The sequence below is a fragment of the Panthera uncia genome, chromosome F2 (assembly GCF_023721935.1).
Source record: "Panthera uncia isolate 11264 chromosome F2, Puncia_PCG_1.0, whole genome shotgun sequence".
In the NCBI taxonomy this organism is placed as follows: Eukaryota; Metazoa; Chordata; class Mammalia; order Carnivora; family Felidae; genus Panthera; species Panthera uncia.
The window spans coordinates 68,533,279-68,559,005 of NC_064812.1; the positions used below are offsets into that span (position 1 = coordinate 68,533,279).

Consider the following 25,727-nt stretch of genomic DNA (forward strand, 5'->3'; position numbering starts at 1 on the left):
ATGAAAAATGATTGCATGTTTGATGCGACATAGCATGGTGGTTAAATCTTAATTATAATTAAGCAATCTGAACTGGACTAATACCAGCTGTGTGGTGTTGGGTAAGTTACTTAATGTCTCTGTTCCTCAGTTTCCTCCAAAATAGCTTGGGAGTAATAGAATCTACCATGCAGGATTGTGATGAAAATTAAGTGACTTAACATGGTTTTTTAAATTTTTATTCCAGTATAATTAACATACAGTGTTATATTAGTTTCAGGTGTTTAATACAGTCATTCAACAATTCTATACATTACTCAGTGTTCATCATGATAAGTGTACTCTTTAATCCCCATCACCTTTTCACCCACTCCCCCACTCATCTCATCTCTGGTGATCATCGGTTTGTTCTCTATAGTTAAGAGTCTGATTCTTGGTTTGTCTCTCTTTTTTTCCTTTGCTCATTTGTTTTGTTTCTTAAATTCTACATATGAGTGAGAGCATATGGTATTTGTCTTTCTCTGACTGATTTATTTTGCCTAGCATTATACTCTCTAGTTCCACCCATGTCATTGCAAATGGCAAGGTTTCATTTTTTTTAATGGCTGCATAATATTGCAGTGTGTATAGACCACATTTTCTTTGTCCATTCATCTATCAATGGACATTTGGGATACTTCTGTAAGTTGGCTATTGTCAATAATGCTGCAATAAACATGGGAGTGCATGTATCCCTTTGAATTAGTGTTTTTACATTTTTGCGGTAAATACCCAGTAGTGTCATTACTATACTGTAGGGTAGTTCTATGTTTTTAATGTTTATTTATTTATTTTGAGAGAGAACAAGTGGGCACAAGTCGGGGAGCGGCAGAAAGAGAGAGAGGGAAAGAGAGAATCCTAAGCTGGGCTCTATCTCATGACCGTGAGATCATGACCTGAGCTGAAATCAAGAGTCAAACGCTTAACTGACTGAGCCACCCAGGCATCCCAGGGTGGTTCTATTTTTAACTTTTGGAAGAACCTCCATACGGTTTTCCACAATGCCTCCACCAGTTTCATTCCTACTAACAGTGCATGTGAGTTCCTTTCTCTCCACACCCTTGCCAACACTTGCTGTTTCTTGAGTTTTTGATTTTAGCCTTTGTGACAGGTGTGAGGTGATATCTTATTGTAGTTTGGATTTGCATTTTCCTGATGAAGAGTGATGTTGAGCATCTTCTCATGTGTCTGCTGGCCATCTGTGTGTCTTCTCTGGAGAGATGGCTGTTCACATCTTCTGCCCACTTTTAATTGGGTTATTTTTATTTGGGGTGTTGAGTTGTATCAGTTCCTTATATATTTTGGATACTAACTCTTCATCAGATATGTCATTTGCAGATACCTTCTCGCATTCAGTAGGTGGCCTCTTAGTTTTGTTGATTGTTTCCTTCACTGTGCAGAAGTTTTTTTATTTTGATGTAGTCCCAATAGTTTAATTTTGCTTTTATTTCCCTCGCCTCAGAAGACATATCTAGAAAAATGTGGCTACAACTGATAGAGAGATTACTGCCTGGGCTCTCTTCTAGGATTTTTACGGTTCAGGTCTCACATTTAGGACTTTAATCCATTTTGAGTTTATTTTTGTGTGTGGTGTAAGAAAGTGGTCCAGTTTCCTTCTTCTGCATGTAGCTGTCTAGTTTTCCCAATACCATTTGTTGAATAGACTATCTTTTTCCCATTGCGTACTCTTCCCTAAATGGGTTAACATTTGTAAAGAACTTAGAATACTACCTGACACATAATAGGAGTATATACATCTGTTTAAATAAACAAACTTTTATATAGGCTTTTACACACGTCATTTTCAAATAAATGCCAGCTGTAAGCGAGATAATATTCCTAACAAGGGGAACAATTTTTACTCTACTAATCCACATGATTCTTGATGCACAACTAAAGAATGGCATGCATCGTTCAAAAATGAAGAAATAAGTACCTAGTTTACATATCTAAACAAGTGCCTGGTTCACGGATGTGAGGATCTTTGAGGAGAAGCTGGGTCCTATGAGACCAGTTCCTGTGCTCCAACAGGTGTATACCATGACCCTTCCCCCAAGTCATGCCCAGAGGTACCTGCAGCCATTTCTCAGAGCAAGAGAACAAGGATAAAGAGAAAGACCTAGTGCATGGGAGGGTTACCAGACATTACGAAGGTAATCCCCAGGGCTCCAACATACCACCGTGGTCTCCAGGCAGAACGGGGCTTGTGGAGGTCAGGTGATAGATGAAGTCTTCACCTGAGTTTATTTTACAATGGACCTGATGAGATAGGAGATTGATCCTATGGTCATTTCCTCACTTTGCAGAATATATAATACAATTAAACATATTTAGTATCTGGCAGAATCCCCATATTGTTTACGACCCACGGAATAAGTGCTATCATAGAAAAAGCAAACAGAGGCCCTTGAAACTGACCACCCTGCTCCCCGCCCCCTCCCATTCTTCCAGTATCCCCCAAGAGAGTAAACCAAAAGCAGTACCACATTTCTAGGTAACTGCCGAGGTTGGGGCTATTTAACTTACTCCTTTAGTTAGCAAAAGCCAAATGAGTTTTAAAGGATGACTGTGGATTATTGCAAAAGTAATCAGGTGGTGATAAAAATTATTGCTGAGGTTCTAGATGAGGGAGTTTAACCGGAACAAATAAACATTGTGCTACTGACATTGAAAACAGGCTCTCCAATTTTTATCAGTGAAGATAATCAGACCCGAGTTTGCCTTTACACAGCAAGGGATTGTGATCTTATTTCACTGTTGTGTAAACTCTCCTGCTTTTTTTGTATAATGTAGTCCAGAGACCTTAATCATCTTAATGTGCCCCACTGGTTGGGCAGACAGGGCTCTGACCAGAAACAGATGGTATACTCAAATTTGACAATTTAGGATAGTTTCATAAAGGGACTATTTACAATAGTGAGGGCATGGGCAACACAAAGTCACCACCACTCTTAGATTTTCTACTGGGTTGAATGATGTCTGCCCAAAATTCATACCCTTCCCAGAACCTCAGAATGTGACCTAAGTTGGAAATAGGTTCTTTGTAGATGTAATCAAGTTAACATGAGGTCGTACTTGATTAGGGTAGAATCTAACCGAATAAGACTGGTGTCCTTATAAGAAGAAAATGTAGCCATGCAAACACAGGTCAGGGAGATGGCCATGCAGCTATGGAGGTAGAGACCAGAGTGACGTAGCTACAAACCCAGGGGTGCCAAGCACTACCACAAGGACCTGAAGTTAGAAAGAGGCGCAGAACAGATTCTCCCTCACAGTCTCCAAAAAAGCGAGCAATCCTGCCCACACTTTGATTTGGCACTTCTACCTCCAGTATCGTGAGAATAATTTTATTTTTTTTAACATTTCATTTATTTTTGAGAGACAGAGAGAGACGGAACATGAGTGGGGAAGGGACAGAGAGCGAGAGGGAGTCACAGAATCCGAAGCAGGCTCCAGGCTCTGAGCTGTCAGCACAGACTCTGATGTGGGGCTCGAACCCATGAACTGTGAGATGTCGGCCAAAGTAGGACACTTAGCTGACTGAGCCACCCAGGTGCCCTGAGAAGAAATTTTTATTATTTCATCTTTCTTACAGCACTTGGTTACAGCAGCCCTACCAGACTAATATAGACCTGAGCGGACGAGGGGTGGGTAGTTATGGAAACTCAGAGAAAGTAGCTGTAGCTGTAAGAAAGGGCTGCCTAAAAGGCATGGTGGGCTTTGATAAAGGGATACAGTCGATATGGGGCAACCCCATGGGGAGGGAGCTGGGGGAATAAGATCCTGACCTCAAACTCTTCCCCGTTGCCTCCGCCAGCTAAGCAGAACTGGGAGCCAGAGGGCAAGGAGCACCCTGGGGAAATCAATCAGTCAGCCTCACGGCACACAAATGGGAGAGGAGAATGGAGGCTGTACATCGGAGGTGAAAATGGAAAATAGTCAGCACTGGATATTAGATGACACTGTGGAACTGTTGCTAATTTTTTTTTTTTTTTTGGTGTGAAAATGGTATTTAGTAATATAAAAAAAGAAAAAATGCACATTATTTACCAATAAAATATGATAGGTAAGGATCCTTTACAATATTTCGGCTTTTTAAAAAAGTGGGAGAGGCAGACAAAACAAGATTGGCAAAACAGCACTGATTGTTGAGGCAATGTACTACTATTGTCTTGACATGTGTTCGAAAGTTTCCATGGTAAATACTACACTGAAAAGTTTTAAGTGAGGTTTCCCAAGTGATGTAGGATAAACTCTGTGCTTCGGTAGAAACCTAGGCTCTGTATAGACTCTAAATGACACCCTCTGGATTATCGGATTCTGATTTCATCTACACTGTCTCACAACTTTATAAATTGCAGGTAACTGATAGCAATGGCACTTAACTCTTATCTCAGAAAATGTGAATTCTGTCCTCTCTGGTAGAGTTTCACTTGGCCTCCCTCGTCACTGTGGAAGAAGTTAGTCTTGCCTCTGTTTGCATATTCATTTTCATTTCGTATAAAAGTATGCTGTTTTGAAATCTCCTTTGAACCTGTTATAACATGTCCCCGGTTCTCTGCGTGCAAGTTAAAACAGAAGTTTTAACACATGTTCACTTTTATGTCTGCTGGAGTAATGATTGTACCTCTTTTTGAGAGTTATCTCTTAGCAGTGATAGATAGTATTTACGTCTTTTTTGTGAGGCTGAAAGTCAAATAAATGAATGCATATACTTATGAACGATTATGTGTTAATGAATAATTAATTGCTAACTAATTTCAGAGTAAATAGTAAGCTACTTGTACAAATAGTAACTAACTTTTCCTCTATTTGTTCCTCATACCATTAGTTCCAAAAACCCCTTTGGAATCTTTGTACCAGAGAACTAGATGGATTTTCAGTAAACATGACAGCTCACTGAAGTGAAATATGCACATAGCAAATTCGAAAACGCTTCAAAACAAACATTGAGTAACATCTGAAAATCTGTGTTAAGAATTCTAAAGTTTTTATATAGATACAAGATACATTGTTGAAAGACACAAGCATGGTCTGCGTTATTATTTTTTTTAATGTTTATTTATTTTTGAGTGAGAGAGAGAGACAGAGAGAGAGAGCAAGGGAGGAGCAGAGAGAGAGGGAGACACAGGATCCGAAGCAGGCTCCAGACTCTGAGCTGTCAGCACAGAGCCCAACGTGGGGCTGGAACCCATGAACCTCGAGATCATGACCTGAGCCAAAGTCAGATGCTTAACAGACTGAGCCACCCTGGCGCCCCACGTGGTCTGCATTATTTAACAAGTAATCAAGTTTTAGGGTAGGAGTCTCGCCTTATATGTGTACACCTCTTCTCCAATTTCTTTTCTTTCTCTTTCCGTTGACATTGCAGTCTTTTCTTTAATGGAACTGCAGACACCGGAATTTCTTCATGCTTTGTTACCGGTATCCACTGCTACCACGGCCATTTCTCCTGGTCATCTGGGCTCCGTGTTGGTTCCGTTTTCGCCAAGTTTAATGGCAACCAATCCATTGGTCAGTATTCTTTTGCATTTCTCTTATAAGAGTCTCAGAGATCCAGAAATAACAGGACATCAAACCCATACATGGCATACTTCCAAAAAAGAATACCACAGCTGTGTCCATGAGTCTCACTGAAGTTTCTGCCCACTTTCAAAAAAGCAGATGCTAATTTCTAAGAACAAGTAGAAGAATGTGTTGAAAAATTTTGAAAAGGAAAACATGCTGTACATACACTCTTAATTCACTTTTAAACACATTAAACTATTAGAGAAATCTGGCTTCCCCTGTATTTCTTTTATTGCGACCCAATACCTTCTTCCCGACCGCCCTCTTTCTCCTTTACCTGGCAAACTGCCAATGCACCACTAAAGCCAAGCAAACGTCCCCCTTGTAGTGTACCCAGATCTCCGAGAAGAGACCAGTGGCCTTGCTCTGTGTGTTCACGGCACATTCCCAGTACTTCTTTCATATCAGTTTCACACTGAATTGTAAAACCTTGAGACCAATAGCTTTCCATCTCACTCCCAAGTAAAAATCAAAGCTTGGAATCTCTGTCTGTCATTTACATTGTTTTTCATTGGATTCTGATGATTTACTGTACTGGCTTCCCAGCTCCATCAGACTGGAAGTCACAGCCCGTAGCCCTGCGATCCCAGATATCCCTGGGCCAGCTTCCTCACCTCTTCCAGGGGTTCATCCGAGCATCACTACAGGTGCTATCACCCTTCATTGCTTTGTTTCCCCACAGCACGGATCCCCATCTCTCACACCACAATGTCATTTATTTGTCTTGTTTATTGCCTGTCCCCATCCACAAGAATGAAAAGTCCCGGAAGACAAGGGTCTGTCTGTTTCACTCACAGGTGTATACTCTGCACCTTGAACAAAGTCTGGAAACGCCAGCAACTCAGTAACTGTTCTTGTAATGAATGAAATGGCAGGGCCTCTCACCACTGTCTCTTAAGGCAAAGATTTGGCTTTGTGTGTTTGTACAATTCTAGCATCTGCCTGGCACATGGCGTAGATTCAGTAAGAATTAGTCTCATGGATTTCCCTGCGGGAGGCAGGTCAATTCTAGGACAGCTGCCGCGGGTAGAGATCAAGAAAACGCCAATGTGACGACCTTTCTGGTTCCCACATCGACTCCCTGATTCATCTTCATTACCTGGGCTCACTTGGATGAGGTCATACACCTTTGGCCAGGCCACTGAAAGACTAGACACGGTGGGGCACGGGAAGGGAAGAAGTACACGGTGTTTAAGACTTTTTTCTTTTTTTTTTTTTGGCACTTGCTAGTCATCCGTGTTTATCACTAACAGGATGAAGTCTCAAGAACGGAGAAGACTGCCTGGATTTGGAGGAAGTGGCCAAGTAGGGAGTCTGTTAAGGCGGCATTATGGAGTGTTTTTTGGAAACCACTGTGGCAATAAAACGTTTTTGAGACGGGAAGTCTGCGTGGAGCTTTAATGGGCGTAAGGAGGGGCGCTCAGTAGTACTTCGGCCGCAGTGCCACCAAATGGCTGTCCTTCCAGCTCCAAGATGAGAAAGTGATTATGAGAGAAAGAGCAAAGGGAGGGAGAGAGAAAGAGAGGTGGGAAGGAAGCAAAGGCAAGGAGAGGAGGGAGGAAGGCAGGAAAAGAGGAAAGGGAGGCACGGAGGGAGGGAGAAAAAGACGGAAAAGTTTCCTCTAGTAGGTAGATAGTTTGTTGTTTTTGTTGTTGTTTTTGTTTTTTGGAAAAACATCCAAACTCATGGCAATCAGCGTAGGCGAGCAAACTTTCTGACATCCTCCCTTTGGCGGTGGACACCACGCCTTCCCTCACTGGAGAAAGAACGGCTCGGGTTTCCAGAAGGAGCAGCACCGTGGGGGACACCACGCGGCTCCGGGAGCTGGCGCACACCCTCGCGGCCGCGCGAGGCCGGTCGCGGCCCCGCGGGGCGGGCGGGTGCGTGTGCGCGGCCCGCCGCCACCGGGGGAGGGGCCAGAGGGTGGCGCGGCGCCCGCGCTTTTCCCGGCCACCCGGCCCCGGGCGGCCGAAACGGCGGGGCGGGCATGGCAGAGACGCGGCCGGGGCCGGAGCGGGGGCTGCAGCTCAGCGCGCTGCCGGACCAGTCCCCGCTGTTGCAACCCGCCCTGGCCGAGCTGCGGCGCCAGGCCCGGGCGGCCGGCGCTCCGCCGACGCCGCTGCCCCTCACCGATTCCTTCCTGCTGCGGTTCCTGCGCGCCCGGGACTTCGACCTCGACCTGGCCTGGCGGGTAAGCGTGCCTCCCGGCTGCGTTCCCCTCCGCGGGCAGGGCTGGGGGCCCGCCGCGGCTCGGCCCAGACCCCCGCGAAAGCTCGAGTCGCCTGCAGAACCGTGGCGGGAAGGCGCCCCTGACGCGCACCGGGCGGCGGGCGCGGTGGCTGCAGGTGCTCTGAGAAATCCCGCGCGGGTCCTGCCAGTTTCTCAGGGTCTTGGAAACGGAAAACCTAGAAAAAGCTGGAGCGCTCCGGGGTGATGGCCCGTTTGACCTCCAACCACTGGAGCTCTGCTCTACACGAGTCTCCCGAGCCCATGAAGTTCGGGGCGAATGCCTTTCCTCTCCCTGGCGCGAAGCCGGTGATAGAAACCAAAGTAACAGCTGAGAAGGAGGAAGCCTGGATTTATCACATCTTAGCAGATCACTGCACGTGTGGCCGGGAGTATGGAGTTGCCAGTAAAACTGAAGGTCTGAGGCCAAATTCTAGCAAAAGAGTGCCATTCCTGATAATACTTTGTCAGGACGGTAAAGCAGTCCGGTATATTTTGAGTGGAAAGGTATGGGACCAGCTGGCTCTTCTGTGTTTCCAGGTTTGCTACAGATGGTTGAGAGAAGGGGTGGTGCGAAGACAGGAATCGAAAAGAGAGATGTAACCTTGAGTTCTGTCACTTTGGGCTCAGCATCCTTTTCTGTTAAACAATGGTGAGAAAGCCTAGCCCACTGACTGATTTCGAGAATTGAACGTTAGCCAATCTGGCACAGAGCCTGACGTAAGAGTAAGCACCCAGCAATTGAACCTGATCTCGCCCTTTTGCCAACTGGCTTGCTCAATGTCGTGTTGCGAGGTGGGCCGCAGGGGACGTAGTATAGTACAGAATCGTAAACATGTCTCAGTATGAGTTTTTTGTTCTTGTTGTTAACTAATTTTTAACCGAAAAAGTAAAGAGCATGGGGGATTTAAAAAATCCGTAAGTAGCAAGGAGTGCAAAGTAAGTTTCTAAAAGTAACTTTCTAAAGGAAAAAACTTCCCCATCCAAAACCTTCATTTCGTTGGTTGGTTACCCAGAAGCAGTTACTGGTAACATGTTTCTCTTTCTGGGTATAGTCTGAGCTCACGTGGCATAGGTATGTGGTTTACGTTTGGTCTTTATTTTATTTTATTTGTTTACATAATTTCTCATAGAGATCAGCCTATTTCAGCATGTGTGCATACATTGTATTCTTTTGGGGAGCTGTGTGCAATCCCATTGTATGAATTAATTATATTAACATTTATTAACAGTCCCCTGTTACTGGACATAGGAGTTGTCATCAGCCAGCAGCAATGCCATCATGCATGCTGTTCATTCCTTCAACGATTATTTTTTGAACTGCAATTAGCCTGGCAGTGTACAAAATGCAGTAAATAAGAGAAACGGGGTTTCTTCCATCACCAAGTGGATTTTGTAGTATGTCTTTATACATTTGTCTTTGTGCAAAAACAGGAATATATCCTTATAAGGTAAGTTCAGCCCGTACAGTTGCTGAAGAGGTGCATTTTCAATGTTGATGAATGCAACAACTGTCCTTCAAAGTGTTTGCACTAACTTTATCACTTTTATGCTACAGAATGGTGACTTTTTCTTCCTATTATCACCCACCCTGTACTATCAAACATTATGATCTGTGTCAACCTGCTTGGTGAAAAATTGGTTCTCATTGTAATATGCATTTTTAAAGTTATAAGTGAGGTTAATCATGTTTCGTATACTTAAAATTTTTAAATTATTTTCCAGTTAACTGCCTGTTTTTACCATTTGTTAATTCTCTTCCATTTTGTTCACATAAAATATACATATAATTTTTTACTCATAAAATATCTTTATGTTTAAAGAAAATAAGCCTTTCTCCTAGTTTGTTGTCTTTTGACATAGCTTGTACTATTTTTTTTTTCTCGGCAGAGTTTAAACATTTCTATGTAATCAAATATATCAGTTAGATTGTTCTTTGATTGCTTCTGGGTCTTATAAGCTCTTCTCCTCTCCAAAATTTTCTATAGTAATTTATGACTTCTCTTTTTAATGTTGGAGTTGCTAATCTACTGAGATTTATTTTGATGTTAGGAATGAAATAAGAACCTGACTCTAATTTTGTTTTGTCAGATGTCTACCCAGGTATTCCAACATCATGAACAATAAACTAAATTCAGCAACTACTAAATACAAACACAACCTTAGGTCCTATGAAGAGTACAGTTCAAATGAGGCATTAAGCATATAAATGTGTAGAGGTAACTAATAATAAAAAAGTGAATGATTTACCGATTTCATTTTAGCTGCTTTTTAAAAGTAATGTCTAGGGGCGCCTGGGTGGCTCAGTCCGTTAAGCGTCTGACTTTGGCTCAGGTCATGATCTCACAGTTTGTGAGTTCGAGCCCCGCGTCGGGCTGTGTGCTGACAGCTCAGAGCCTGGAGCCTGCTTTGGATTCTGTGTCTCCCTCTCTCTCTGCCCCTCCCCCGCTCACGCTCAGTCTCTGTCTCTCAAAAAAATGAATAAACCTTAAAAAATAATAAATAAATAAATAAAAGTAATGTCTAAACAAAAGAAGAAATAAAATTTACCCCCAGCCTCTGCTATATATATTATTTCCTGTATTCTTTATTTTCCTGAATTGTTTTCATTGCACCATATCCTTGAGGAATTGGCCAGCAAGACTGTCTAAATCCATTGGATAGGGATCAAGTGTCTGTGAACGTTTTGCCTCACTTTTCTGCCAACTGGAAAGGAAAGGGAAAGGCTTAGAGTGTGAAACTATTTTTTTTTTCATTTTCCACCATAAAAGCAGCTAATTCAACTCAAAGTCCCTTATTTATAATATAAAAACCCCAAAGTTTTAGCATATGAAGAAAGCTTGACAAGCCCCTCAGTTACATTGAAACTTCTCATTATTCTAGTTTTTATGTTTCAAGTTATAATGAATTAATGAGGTTTTTATGATTCTAATAGCTTATGGAGTACCAGGTATTTTGGTAAATAGTGTTTGTGCGGATTATGTCATTATTCACTTATTTTGGAAGAAACTGAGATGCAGAGAGTAACTAGTCCGAAGTCATTTATTAAGTGGTAGAGCAGGGATCTGAACTTGGCTTGATGTTTGCAGAGCCTATGCTCTCAAGCACACTACACTTGACCCTTCTGTTTAAAACAATGAACTTAAAACAGCCAACTGTTAACCTTTGCCTGTCCCACATATTCTTGTGAATTCCTGTCTTTTACAAGTGACTAGTTCAGTTCCTTATATTTTTGCTCCGTGTGGCAAGTTTTTTTTATCTTTTAAATATTTTTATGGTTTTCCCAAAGTCTTTGCAGCTTTCAAAATCCATTGACTCTCCCTGCTAATTTCCCTTTCAATGTAGCTTCTTTTGTAAATGTAGCTTCTTTGGTGTTTTCTTCTCCAAAAAATTGGGTAACAGTAGTTACCTCTCAGGATGGTTGTGAGAAGGAATTGAAATGATGCCATTGAACCCTATAAAAGCTGCACAAACATAGTCCTTATTTTGTTTGAAAGTACGTGAAAAATGTAAGAAGAAACATACTCGATTACAACGCATAGTTAAAATAAACCATAGCTTTTATTTATTTAATTATTCCTAATTGTGGTACAAAAGAGTTGCCTTCCAATAATGAATATCGACCTGCTTCCAGTTTTCTGTTGTTGTGGACTTTTGATGATTTGTTTGAGAATTGCTCAGTAGCAGTTTAGGTCATTTATATAACTTATTTATATGTCAGCCGGGGTTTTGAATTGATTTATCAATGGAAAAGTAATCATCAAAGATCCGAGTTTAGATATTTCAATTTGCAAAAGCTAAATGTCCAAGCATAAGAGTGATTTGCACATCTTTACAAAAGCCAGTTTCTCAGGTTTGTGAATTCAGCTGGCTTACCCATGCATTCATTTATTCTTTCATTCAACACATGTACCTAACTCCCTGGTGCCCACCACTCTGCAGAGATCAATCAGCCGAAGACCCTGCCTCCATTACCTAACAGATCCCTTTTAATGAGCCTACAACTTCTATGGCTCCATGGTAAATTCAGATCATTCTTTTTATATAGGTGCTGATATGCTGTGTCTAGCGTTTTCCTTGAATCAGTATTAAAAGGACTATTTGTATATCTGAGGGACCATCGAAGTAATGAGCATTGCAACATGCTTTTAACCTTTGTTCTGATGCCCTCTCAGACAGGAGGAGGAAGAGAAACTCATAGAGTAGAATGAATATATCAGAATCTACAATGTACCTTTTGTTCTTTCTGCTTTTGGTAGTTGCTATTTAGGTCACCAATTATTTCGTTGTTGGCAGATTTATGGACTTTTTTCGTTTTTACCTCTCAGTTTCATTTAACTTGTAGCAACTCTCTTTTTTTAAAACAATTCGGAAAAGTTTATCAAATGAAGAAATGAGAGGGAGAAAAACAGAAATAGAGAAAGTTGGAAAGACGATATCCGTGCGAGAGAGAAAGGAGAGAGGGGCAGCTGGCACACATAACTTCTCCCTCCCTTCTGTGCATCACGGTGTAGGTGTCGCTTCTCCTGTATACAGTCCAACCAGCTTTTCTCGTTCTTCAGCCTTTTTCAGTCACTTACATTGCCCAAGGGTTGGAATTCCCCCTTCTGCTTGGTTTTTGTATTTGTATTTGTAGTTTCTCATCCAGAGCATAACGACTTTGTGATCACACCTGTCATGTTTATTCCAATGACAATGGGATCCGTCCCTTCCTTTCATCTGAACCTCAGTTCCCCATTGCTAGCAGACCTCTTTAAACTCAAAACAAACATGCTGGCATTTTACAAAAATTGAGGACACGGAAAATCGTGAAGAGGAAAATTTTAAAACCACAAATTTTACATGCATAAAATGATTTTAGGATTCTCCACAAGACACTGGCAATATCTGTTTTACTTGTCAATGCAGAGTAACCATTACTGATGGTTCTTTTAAAACAGGATTCCTTCACACTTTGCCACGACGGGCCATCCAGGCATACTGTTCCACCCTGAACGCAAATCTCAATTAAAACGTTGATTTTGGGGGCACCTGGGCAGCTCAGTCCATTAAAGATCCGACTTTGGCTCAGGTCATAATGTCACGGCTCGGCTTGTGAGTTCGAGCCCTGCGTCTGACTCTGCTGACAGCTCAGAGCCTGGAGCCTGTTTTGGATTCTGGGTCTCCCTCTCTGTCTGCCCCTTCCCTGCTCGTGCTGTGTCTCTCTCTCAAAAATAAATAAACATTAAAAAAATTTTAAACATTGATTTTTGTTGTTTTTCTATTCGTAGAAAGAATAGTAGTGGTATAGAGATGTTCCTTTGTATCTTTGATTTAGCCCTTGTTTTTGAAGGAAAAGAAAATGAAACCAAAAAATCCTAGTTACCTTTAATATAAACCTGCACTAAGATACTTGGATGAGCAATATAAATCCAAATAACTCCCAATTATCACAACAGCAGTGGTAACTACCACTCATTATGCCCGTGTATGATTTAACCCTACCGGGCAGATATAGACAAAACAAGACTCAAAGGAGTTAAATATTTACCCAAGATCACACAGATAACGAATGGTAGAGTTAAGATTTTTCTGAAGCAGCAGCCTGGGAATTTAACTTTTCACTACAAAACATGGCTTGTATGATGCAGCGGTCACTGACAGGTCAGCTCCAGGGAATACAAGCATTTTACTCTGTTCATTGTTGTAACTCAAGCCCCTACACAGTGTGTGGAACATTGTAGATGCTCCCAAAATATTTGTGGAGCAAATTTGTTTGGTTTCTCTTCTTCCTTGTTTCAGAAAGGACTAAACGTGGATGTTTCAGCTATCTATCGCTGAGTAACAAATCACCCCCAAATTTAGTGGCTCAAACCACAACTATTTATTTGTCTGTGATTCTCTAATTTGGCAGGGCTGCGTGGGGCTCATCTCCGCTCCACATTGCATCAGATGGGAACTTGGCTGAGATCAGACTGAGAATGGCTCTGGTTGTCCAGTGTCTCTCTCCACCTAGACTTACCATTTGGCAATCTTAGTCTTTTTTTGTTTTAATTTTTAATGTTTATTTATTTTTGAGAGGGACAGAGACAGAGTATGAGCATGGGAGGGGCAGAGAGAGAGGGAGACATAGAATCTGAAGCAGGCTCCAGGCTCTGAGCCGTCAGCACAGAGCCCAACTCAGGGCTCAAACTCATTAGCCAAGCCGTGAGATTGTGACCTGAGCTGAAGTCAGATCTTTAATGGACTGAGCCACCCAGGCTCCCCTTAGTAATCTTATTCTTATGTGATATCTTGATCCCAAAAAGCAAACACAGAAAGTCCCAGACTTCCTAAACTAGCACAGTGTCACTTCTGCCAAAGCAAGATGTAAGACCAGCCCAGATTCAGGGAGGAGGGGGAGGAGGAATCAAATGGATCCCACCTTTGATGGGCGAATGGCGCCTGTGTAGGGGGGGGGGGGGGGGTATTGCAGCTGTTTTTGGAGACTACCGGGCATAGGAGCCAAATGAAAATTACTCAACTTTGAATTTGTGGTGAAGTCTTATCACCTGAGATCCTTGATGAAGAGAACTTTAATTTTTACAGCTAAAAAAAAAAATATGCCAGATTACAATCCTGACATAATGGATGGAAGGGGCCACACATAATGCCAAGGCTTTGCTACCATTTTTACGAAGTGCTTACCAGGTATGTTATCTGTAGACAATTTTTATTTTATTTTTCAGTTACTTAAAAACTATTATAAGTGGAGGGCAGAATGTCCAGAAATAAGTGCCGATCTACGCCCTAGAAGTATCCTTGGCCTTCTGAAGGCCGGTTACCTTGGAGTTCTGAGAGCCAGAGATCCCACTGGCAGCAAAGTTCTTATTTACAGAATCGGTAAGTCACACGTAGTACTTTTTTTCTTTTTCTTTTTTTTTTTTCTTGACTGCCCTATTGAAAGCTTTAATGAGTCCATATTTAAGAATTCAGCTTTTTAGGTTTTCACTTAGGTTTAATTAAGATTTTAATGTCCCTCAAATATAATAAAACTGGCAATTGTGAGAAAATTAAAAACCGATGAAAATCTTACTTCCATTCTTCCACACAGTCAACGGTATAAAATAAGAGAGAGAGAAAACAGAGTAGAGAAATAAGGAAAAAAGGTGAAAACATCAAGGTAAAGGCTTTATAAAGTACTCAGTAGGAAATCCAAATAAGAATTCTGAGCTGTCATAATGCCACATGAGAGCATGAATTTTGTCTGTTCAGTGTGTCCCAAACACTGAAACCAGGGCCTAATACTTAAATACTTCTGGAGTGAGTGAATGGCTAGTGGGTTAACCCCCAGGGCTAAGGAGGCAGGGGCCCACTCTCTGGGATGAGAAAGGAGCATTCCCGGGTAGTGGGAAGACAGTGTCTTCCACATGGCCCTCTTGTCACATCTTCCCCCTTTTCACATCAGGCCTTCCTGGTAATTTCTGTAGGTTGGTGACTACCCCTTCCTTTGACCTTTGTGTAGCTAAAAATGGTGCGTAACAGAGGACTCACATGGCCCCCGGCATCCTCCCTTGGCCCAGTGGGAAGGACAAAGATAACGAATATTTCATGAGGAGGATCTCATTAATTATAATCTTACAAAAACTTTTGCATCTGAAAATATTCTAGGGAACTTTAAAATATCTACAGCTTTGCTTTTTCTGCCTGATTATAGGTAACTCAACTGTTACCTGTAACTCAACTGTTTATGATCTTGCAAGAAGACACTGCACTCAATTCTTTAGGGTATCAGAAGATGGGGTAGAAGGATTCCGGTTTTCGCTCCAGCTTACGTATTGAGTACACCTGGGTCAATCGTGAAGCTGTTGTCTATAAAGCAGACATCACAATGTCTGTCCTGTCTTCTTGTTGCCCCGCCAGTGTTCTAGGAAGATGAAGGAAGTTCCCCAAGTTATTTAGGGGTAGCGTTGCCAGAGTTAAGATAGTATCCTTGTTTTGTATAGCAAGTAAACATACATTTTATGAAAATATGGTGTGTCCAGTTCGCATTTGAATTTCAGATAAACACAGCAAATAAGTTTTTAGTATGCATGGGGCACACTTATGTTAAAAATTACATCCTGATCATCTGAATTCCAGTTTTAACAGGGAGTCTTATAATTTATCTGCAATGCTAGTTGGAGGTCCCAGGAATATAAAACTGAAACCTGCAGGGGATTCTTTCTGCAAGTGTCCTGACTGTACTGCCTGGCCGGAGTTTGGTTTTTGGTTTTTGGTTTTTGTATTTTTTTTGTTTTTTGGGTTTGTTCATAAAGTACCTGGGGGCAAGTTAAGAAGTACAAATGACACCTTGAAAGTAAAAAGCAAATGTACTACTTTGATCATAAGTACCTTAACACTGGGGGCACCTGGCTGGCTCAGTCAGTGGAGCCAGTGACTCTTGGTCTCGGGGTTGTAAGTTTGAGCCCCACACTGGGTGCAGAGATTACTTAAAAATAAAATCGTTAGGGGCGCCTGGGTGGCCTAGTCAGTTGAGTCCTGATTTTGCACCGACGGCTTAGAACCTGCTTGGGATTCTTTCTCTCCCTCTCTCTCTCTCTCTGCCCCTCCCCTGCTCAAACACACACACCCTCTCTTTCTCTTGCTCTCAAAATAAATACACTTAAAAAAATTAAAAATAAAGCCTTTATAAATACATACATACATATATACCTTAACAGTGAATCAATAGTCTTCTATTGCTTAGGGAGGTTTCTTGCAGTACATTAATAGTTAAGTATACTGTTTAACTAAAAGAGATTTTAAAGTCAAGAAAACATGTAGGTCAGTGATGGTCAGGGAAGCAAGGCATGTAGCAAATTTCCTGTGTGTTACGCAGAATAAGACGTTATTCTAGGGTGAAAAGGAGAATCAGGAGAGGTTTAGGAGTAAAATGAAAGGACAGAATAAAGATTTATGAATTTCCTCAACTTAACTGAATTAATGGGAGGAACTAAAGGAAATCTGTGGTAGAGGGTTTGGGCCGTTAGCATCACCCCCTTTGCCTAGGTATCATGTCTGCAGTAAACGCAGTGACAAAATGTACAGAGCATTTTCGCCATCCTGTCAGGGCAATACAAGGTGAAACTCAGTTTTTGCCATTATTAGCCCACAAGCCAGAGCATATCATTTTATGCTTTTGGGACCCACTACTATACCGCAGCAGCAAAAATACAATTAGCAGTGACCATTAACTTTGACTGTGGCGTAGTTCTTAGGAATACAAGTTCTACAGCACATTGACCAGGTTGGAACTCCAGCTCTGCTACTTTCTACCTACCTGGGAAGTCGTACCTGTAATCCCATTTTCTCATCTGTCAAACGAAAACCCATCTCACAGGGTTGCTGTGAGGGTTAAATCTCATAATATATACGAAATATAATTAGAACGTTACCTGACATATAAGAAGCACTCGATAAATGTTAGATAGAGGCTGAAAAAGGAATTAGAAACCTAAGGCATGTTTTTCTTTTGCCTCAAAGAAGCTTCGAGCCTAGACCAGTGCTATCCAGTGGAATTTTCTATAATGATGAAATTGTTCTGCAATAGCCACTAGCCACATGTGACTATTGAGCACTTGAATGTGGCTTTTGGAACTAAGAAACCGAGTTTTTAATTTTACCCAATTGTAATTAATTTAGGTTTAAATAGCCACACGTGGCTAATGGCTACCATATTGGACAGCACAGGTCTAGACAACTATGTTGGTGAGCTCAGAAATTTAGGTCAGCTACTATTTTCTTAACTGCAGACTTTCAATCATTCTGCTCCTAGTTTTCACCATGGTAGCTTTCTGCCAATGTCTGAAGTAGTATATTATATTTGATCTGGGTTATCCATGAATTGATTATTCAAATTCTTACCAGGCAGCTGAGGCTCTAAAAAGGCAAGGGGCAATCCTATTGTGCCTACCTGGGAATACTTCTGATGGTCTCTTCTCCATATATCTTTGAATTTTTCTTTGCTAGTAGACACTCCCCATCAATATTTAAATCTGTTAAGGGTCAGCCATCCAAAAGACCCTTTAAATTCTGAAATTCCTTAGGGTATTGGCCTCAACCTCGTGTTCTGATGCTACTTTCTGCATAGACCTAAGACAATCCCTATTGTGCTGTCTCACCCCCATATCTCCTGTCCCCAGGGACCCATACAACCAGCTCCTTGTTCCATCTGTATGCAATTAGATGTCTCTCAGTCACCATTTTTACATGTCCAAAAGTACGTATGATCTTTTCCTCCCCAAACATTTCTCTTCCACTGTTTTCTATCTCAGTAAATGGTACCACCATTCTACCCAGCTGTCCAAGCCAGAAACTGGTGCTTTGAAACTTTGCCATTACTTACTCATGAATCTTCCCCCCCTCTTTTTAATTTGTTTTGTTAGACACTCCATGGAACCTTCAATATGAAGACTTGCATTTTTTCCAGCGTTGGAACATTTTTCTCTACTGTTACTCCCCTTTCCTCTATTCCCCATTCTCTGCATTATTACCTTCCAGAACTCTAATTAGTTGGATGTTGAAACTTCTGCTAGCTGTCTGTTGCCAGCTGCATGAGTCTTTTGATACATACATATCAATTCTTGGCTCTTTTCAGAGAATTCCTCAGCTTGGTATTCCAAACCATTATCCACTCGTTGGCTTTGTCTTTTCTGCCATTTGTCCCTTCAGCTGAGATTTGCTTGAATTGCCATCTTTTTATTTCCAAGATCTCAGCTGATTCTTTCAGATAATATTCTGTCCTGGGGCGCCTGGGTGGCCCAATCGGTTAAGCATCTGACTCTTGGTGTTGGCTCAGGTCACAACCTCACGGTTTCTGGGTTTGAGCCACACATCTGGCTCTGCACTGACAGTGCAGAGCCTGCTTGGGATTCTCTCTCTCTCCTTCTCTCTCTGCATCTTCCTTGCTTGTGCTCTCTCTCTCTCTCAAAATAAATAAATAAATACGGGGCGCCTGGGTGGCGCAGTCGGTTGGGCGTCCGACTTCAGCCAGGTCACGATCTCGCGGTCCGTGAGTTCGAGCCCCGCGTCAGGCTCTGGGCTGATGGCTCAGAGCCTGGAGCCTGTTTCCGATTCTGTGTCTCCCTCTCTCTCTGCCCCTCCCCCGTTCATGCTCTGTCTCTCTCTGTCCCAAAAATAAATAAAAAACGTTGAAAAAAAAAAAAATTTAAAATAAATAAATAAATAAACTTAAGTAACAACATGTTCTTATAATAGCCTGCATTATTCTTTTTTTCCCCTCACAAACTATTTTGCTTCTTTTTAACGTCTCTTGCTTTATTAACTGTTTTCTTGCGTTTTAGTGCCTTTATCTATTGAGTGTAACTTCCTTCTTCCTTGAATGTGTATATTTTTTAAAATTTTTTTTTTTTAACATTTATTTATTTTTGAGACAGAGAGAGACAGAGCCTGAACGGGGGAGGGTCAGAGAGAGGGAGACACAGAATCTGAAACAAGCTCCAGGCTCTGAGCTGTCAGCACAGAGCCCGACGTGGGGCTCGAACCCATGGACCGTGAGATCATGACCTGAGCCGAAGTTAGCCGCTTAACTGACTGAGCCACCCAGGCGCCCCAATTTTTAAAATTCTTATAATACTGAATGACTGCGTATCTTCTTTTAAGATCACCTGTTTACCTGTCTGTTACTGCCATTTCTCCTTGCCCTGGCCTGCCCAGGGATGGTAGGGGAGGGGAGAAGACTAGAATGTCAGTTAGTCTTCTAGTTGTTTCCCCTGGGTGTGGGCAGCTACTGGAGTGCTTCCCTGTCTCTTTTCCAAAGCCCACACTTACTGTTCTGGCCTGTTCAGACTTGACGGCTATGTGCTGTTGCTACTGAGGAGTGTCTGAGACATCAGCCTGCCAATCTGCTGTTCACACATTTCCCTTAGCAACCTCTTTGGTTACTACAGGGCCCTAGTTACTCCTTATAAGGCTTTATCACCCTAAAGCTTTTCTCATTTCCAATACCTCTGAGCTTGGAGCATACCTGGGGGCATTCTCATCTTCAGCCACAGCCGTCTCCTGCATGTGGTGGGCGTAGTTTCATCTGGCAGTCAAATCTAGCCTGCATGCATTCTCTTTTCCCCCATGCTTTTAAAATCTGTTCTTTGCTAGGGATCTGAGGGTGGAGGGAGAAGCAGGAACATGTTTTTAGATCTATTTGATCTATTATTCAATCCATGATCATTGTACATGTTTTTAGTTCTACTGATCTTTTAAGTCTTGAAAGAATTGGTTTCCCTTTGTAAATCTTCCTGAGTTTTTACACTATGCTGAGATATACTATTTAAAAATTTTCTTTTTTAGCACAATGGGACCCAAAAGTTTTCACAGCTTATGATGTTTTCCGTGTAAGTCTAATCACATCCGAGCTTATTGTAGAGGAGGTAGAAACCCAACGGAATGGTATCAAAGCTGTCTTTGATCTAGAAGGCTGGCAGTTTTCTCACGCTTTTCAAATTACCCCATCGGTAGCCAAGAAGATTGCTGCTGTTCTTACAGTAAGTGTATATTTTAACTCTTTGGGATAAATTTGTAAGGGATGGTGCATTTATCAGAAAATTAGATAAAAATTTTTAAATGGTACACATAATTCAATGACGCTAAGAGGAAGGAAAGGGTGATTAATTCATGAAACAAAGAACGTTGCAAGAAACCAAAAATACGTTCAAAATTAGTAACCACAGAATTTATACATTTAAACAACAATGTGGTAATTTTCTCTTTTTGTTATTAAATTTTTCTTCCTAAATTAAAAGATTGACTCAAAACAATATTTATAACAATGGTACAATGGGATGTAACATTCTTGGAAGGTATAAATTGATGCAGTTCTTTCAGAAATTAAAATATTTTTAAGATGGCCATCATCTAATACTACTTTCGGGGACCTAGCCAAGGAATAATCTTAAATACGGTAAAGACTTTGTATATACTATGTGCCAGGTACTTTGTTAAGTGTCTCAAGTGCATTACCATTTAATGGCCAAACGAGCCTATGGCTATTATTTTCCCATTTTGCAGATTAATTAACTGTATCGGAGAGGTCACAATGCCCAAGGACACACATTTTGTCAGTAGAGAAGCAAGAATTCCAGGTCAGGTCATCTGAATGTAAGAGTTGTGCTTATTGCCTTATGTAAATGAAGACAGTTGCTTTGGCATCAATTTTTATAGATGAAAATTAGAAACAGCTTATTAGCGCAGTAACAGGAAAATGGTTACTTAAATTATGGTACATCCATTTAATAGATTATTGCAATGATATTAAAACTCATGATGTGTAAAAAAAAATCGTATTGTGCCAATAAAACAAAACAGGGTGCAAATTATTTAGAGACCATATTGGCAATTATGTTTAAAATAAAATTATTCACAGGGAGAATCTGGAAGGAAAAGCTCCAAATTGATAACACATCTCTAAAAGCTATGCATAGGAAAATAATTTTTTTTTATGACAGAAACTTGGGGAGACAAATCAGTACATTAACAACACATTTTGGGTAGGAAAACTATTGATGAAGTGTTTTTTATTTATCCTTAACTTTCCAAATAAACCTATGTTACTTTGATGTGAAAGACTTAACCTGGGTTAAAGGTTTAAAAGTGTGTGTTTATCCTTTCAACTTCTATGAAGTTTTAATTATTTTCTCAAAATAAAAATTACGAGAAGATGGTTAACTATAAATATCCAAATGACTGATTGGTTCCTTGAAAGAACATGTATACGTGATTAGGGAAGATATTTTCTGTGTCTTACTTACAAAAGATGTAGATGGGTCTTAACATACTTTGTCTAAGCTGTAAGGTGAAATCTTTTCCTTACTCTAGCGACTGTGAACTGGAAAGGAGGCTATTGTATTGATACAATACATAATTCTGAAAATAAAATCCCACTTTAGGTCCTGCATGCACTAGGTATAGCAAGTGTTCAGAGAATGCACTGCTCGATAGGAATATATGTTAATTTACGCTTTGTTATTAACATTTTTTTATTTTCAAAAGGATTCCTTTCCATTAAAAGTTCGCGGTATCCATTTGATAAATGAGCCAATAATTTTTCATGCTGTCTTTTCCATGATTAAACCATTCCTGACTGAAAAAATTAAGGAACGGGTGAGTAAAAGACATATTCAAGTCACTATTCTTCTGTAGCAGACATTCCAATCCTTTTTTTATTTAAGGATTGCATTATTAGCTCCCCTCCCCTCCTCACAATTAACCCAGTGTTGTAAGTATTTGTCTAACAAACCAACTGCTTTTATAAATTAAAATTCCTTTTTAATTTTGAAAAACCAAGTTAGTGAGATTGGAGAAGTTGGGCCTCTCGTTCGTTGCCAGTGGCGGTGCAAAACGGCACATTCCCTCTAGAGGGCAGTGTGGTCATAGTTACCAAAATCACAGTCCTTGCACTTCTGGGATTTTGTCCCACAGATATACCAACACATTAACAAAATTACACGTACGAGAGGATTCACTGCAACAAAAGATTGGAAACCACCAAATGTTCATCATCGGGGAACTGGTTATATAAACAGACACATCAACTCAATAGAATATGATATAATTTGCAGGATGTATTGTAAAGTGAAATAAGCAAACGAAGGATAGCTTTTATAGTATGCTACCTTCTGTATAAAAAGGGGAGAAATCAGAATCTCTGGTTACAGCTGCATTAAAAGGATATACAAGAAAGCAACCTAAATGGTTACCTAAATGGTAGCAGAGGCGGATGAGGTGTGAGTAGGGACCAGGGCATCTCACTGTGTATCTTTGATCTTGTTTTGATTTCTAGCCATATGAATGTGTTATCTGTGCAAATAAAAAATAAATGTATTTAAATTAGACATGCATGACTGAAAATCACAGTACCCAAGGTATGTGACTTAATGTCATGTTAGTTAAAGCAAAACGATTTGATTGTTCTTGTTTTTGTCTTCTTTTTTGACCTATCCTGTGGAGGCTTATCTGAGGTGACTATCTAATGTCTTTTAGGAGTTTTTCAAGTATCAAAAATAAAATCTGAGTTCCCAAGAATGGCAACCACTCTTCTACATTAATCTGCAAAGGATAATTTGTAGAGGTTATTCAGTAGGAATTTCTATCTGTCTTCAAGAAGAACCACACCTACGAAGATGGCCACTTTTCATTCTAGTATTTTTAGAAAAGTCAGTTTTGGGGTGTTGATTATTGTCTCTCTTCAGCATAGCTTCATAATGGCTGACCACCTTCTGTTTAACTCTAAAATGTCTAAAAATAAGTATTTCTATTTTGGGGTATATTCTGGACAAATAAAAGCAAAAATAACAATACACTCAACCTAACAAATAGGAGAATATGAGCAAAAAAGAAAGAAAAATAAAAAATTGAGAAGGAGGTGAAGCATTTCGGTGAAAGTTAATTGACATGAAATGGACTTGCCACAATTAGAGAAGTGGGGACCCAGTCCAGCCCTTCTCCTCCCATTCAACCTTTTGCCAATACCCTATGAATGTTCTTATTTGGCCCTTCCTGAGGAGATAGGAGATTTTCTTTTCAATGAGCTGATGATATTTTAAACATTTCAGAAGAAGCCAAGAATTGGGGCTCTGAGGTTCCTGAGGAACTTGTTTTATTCTTCTAATGCAAAGATGAACATTTTACCCTAGCAGATGGAAAAAGGGTACTTATTTGTTTCTAGCAACATGTGCTAAAGGTTCTAAGTCTTTATTTTAACTTCATGGCATTATATGATCAATTTTTATAGTGTAAAGTATTTGAAAATTTAAGGTTCTCCACCACAATTGTCTCTTAATTCTTTAATAGCCAATTTAATAGCCATTAATTGTACCACATAAATTACTCCCCACATACATAGCTGTGTGTGCAGATATATGCTTTTATTTCATATGAACCAATACCAAGTAGCACATTTTTTTATCATCTATAGAAGAGTCTCAGGATGTTAGATGTTTTGAATCACATGTACATTAGGGAAAAGAATGTATAAAATAATTTTATTTAGAGTTTAAAAAAAATCTATTTTTTAAAGTTTATTTACTCAAGGGGTGGGGGATGGAGGGGCAAAGAGAGAGGAAGAGAGAGAATCCCAAGCAGGCTCTCTGTTGACAGCATGGATTTCACGAATGGTGAGATCATGACCTGGGCCGAAATCAAGAGTCACATGCTTAACCGACTGAGCCACCCAGGTGCCCCTAAAAATCTATTTTTGAAAGAGGATAGATCTTTTTATAAATCTTACATAGTTATCAGAATACAAACATGTATAAAAAACAGTAAGATGATTAGACTCATAAGCAACACAATACAAACTTAAGTAAAATTCTTACATAAGAAGAGAAATAAAGGGCATAGTGTCTATTCATGCTCTCCTATCTTGAAAGTCATTAGAGTGCCTTATTTTATGGTATTGATTTTACATTAGAAATGCATCTGGTAAACTGAGAGGCTGGGGCATATCTTCTCAAACATTTTGGCTATTTCAGATTCATATGCATGGGAACAATTACAAACAAAGCTTACTTCAGCATTTCCCAGACATTCTTCCTCTGGAATACGGTGGTACAGAATTCTCCATGGAGGACATTTGTCAGGAGTGGACAAATTTTATAATGAAGTCTGAAAATTATCTCAGCAGCATTTCACAGATCAATCAATGAGAAGAAGTTATTTAATGTGAATATTAAATATACATGAGTGAGATCCTACCTGGTTACATGAATGAAAGAAAAATAATCTTTTTAAACTAGTTAATGCTTGTCTGATTGATCTTCTAAAATGTAAAACTCTTCTGACATAAGCAACATGGGGATTTGGAAAACTGCTTTTTAAATGCATTTTATCTTTCAGGTAGTTAAATGTTAGTACTTCTTGAAAGCATAGAAGAGATTCCTGGTTTTTGTACTTGAAGTTATCTCTTAAAGTAGCTATTCATGTTCACCTTTGTATATTTCTGAAAAGTTTCCTTTTAACCAAGTTATTTGACTACATTGGTTTAGGAATAAGTGTACTACAAATAGTCCATGAAAAAGAAGTATTAGTACAAATCATCTGATGATAAAAATCTATCAACATCCATCATGGGTGGGTGTCAGATTAGATTATAATTCAGATTAAAATCTGAATACAGTTTTACAGAGTTATTTCTATGGGCCAGCAAGACAGTTTATCTCAGGGAGGTTCTATTTCAGCATAATTTGCACAATAGAAAATTTTGATTGAAGAGTCTAGATACCATAAACTATTGTATGTAACATCTAGAGGTCTCTGAAATTACTCATGTTGACAAAATTGATAATCAAAAATAATTTAGGAAATATTTTAGGTATAGCTGATGGCTTCTTTTTTTTTTTTTTTAAATTTTTTTTTTTCAACATTTTTTATTTATTTTTGGGACAGAGAGAGACAGAGCATGAACGGGGGAGGGGCAGAGAGAGAGGGAGACACAGAATCGGAAACAGGCTCCAGGCTCCGAGCCATCAGCCCAGAGCCTGACGCGGGGCTCGAACTCACGGACCGCGAGATCGTGACCTGGCTGAAGTCGGACGCTTAACCGACTGCGCCACCCAGGCGCCCCTAGCTGATGGCTTCTTAATACTATTTCTGCATTTTCAAACAAATCAAGAACGTAATTTTGACTTCTGTTTTTAGTTATCTTATCAAGAATACACAGAGACTTAGAAATGGAATAATACTTAGTCGTCATACATGGACTCTATTTTTAATTGAACAATAACACAACTACACAAAGGAAAGGAAATGTTTACATTTTAAAAATCACTGTCAGTTACACCTGGAACTTTTCAGATTATGTATGAAATAATTTAACTTTTAATATATATCAGAATATTCTAGACAAATTCTATAATTCATATTTACTTTAAAAAATCAGTAGTTAAAATGTGCTGTTTATATTA

General features: G+C 40.2%; 2 protein-coding genes across 2 annotated transcripts in view; both read left to right on the forward strand.

Moving 5' to 3' along the window:
* The window catches only part of LOC125924659 (uncharacterized), a 40,495-nt gene extending 33,379 nt beyond the window's left edge, over positions 1-7,116 (forward strand). The window contains exons 2-3 of the mRNA XM_049633351.1: positions 5,390-5,532; positions 6,817-7,116. Coding sequence (XP_049489308.1) covers positions 5,390-5,532; positions 6,817-6,987 — 314 coding nt within the window. The 3' untranslated portion in view covers positions 6,988-7,116. The remainder of the gene's footprint in view (positions 1-5,389; positions 5,533-6,816) is intronic.
* Positions 7,117-7,508: 392 nt separating this feature from the next.
* Positions 7,509-25,167, forward strand: TTPA (alpha tocopherol transfer protein). Its single transcript, XM_049633350.1, has 5 exons — positions 7,509-7,777; positions 14,520-14,673; positions 20,119-20,312; positions 21,817-21,927; positions 24,297-25,167. Exons 1-5 carry the CDS (start codon positions 7,574-7,576, stop codon positions 24,468-24,470), a joined length of 837 nt encoding a protein of 278 aa, XP_049489307.1. The 5' UTR covers positions 7,509-7,573; the 3' UTR covers positions 24,471-25,167.
* Positions 25,168-25,727: the final 560 nt, after the last annotated feature.

Bases quoted from the DNA above. Each gene is read 5' to 3' on its own strand.
- TTPA (XM_049633350.1), top strand. From the start codon at position 7,574: ATGGCAGAGACGCGGCCGGGGCCGGAGCGGGGGCTGCAGCTCAGCGCG. The intron at 7,778-14,519 runs GTAAGCGTGCCT...TTTATTTTTCAG, and splicing joins ACCTCGACCTGGCCTGGCGG to TTACTTAAAAACTATTATAA. The intron at 14,674-20,118 runs GTAAGTCACACG...TTTCTTTTTTAG, and splicing joins AGTTCTTATTTACAGAATCG to CACAATGGGACCCAAAAGTT.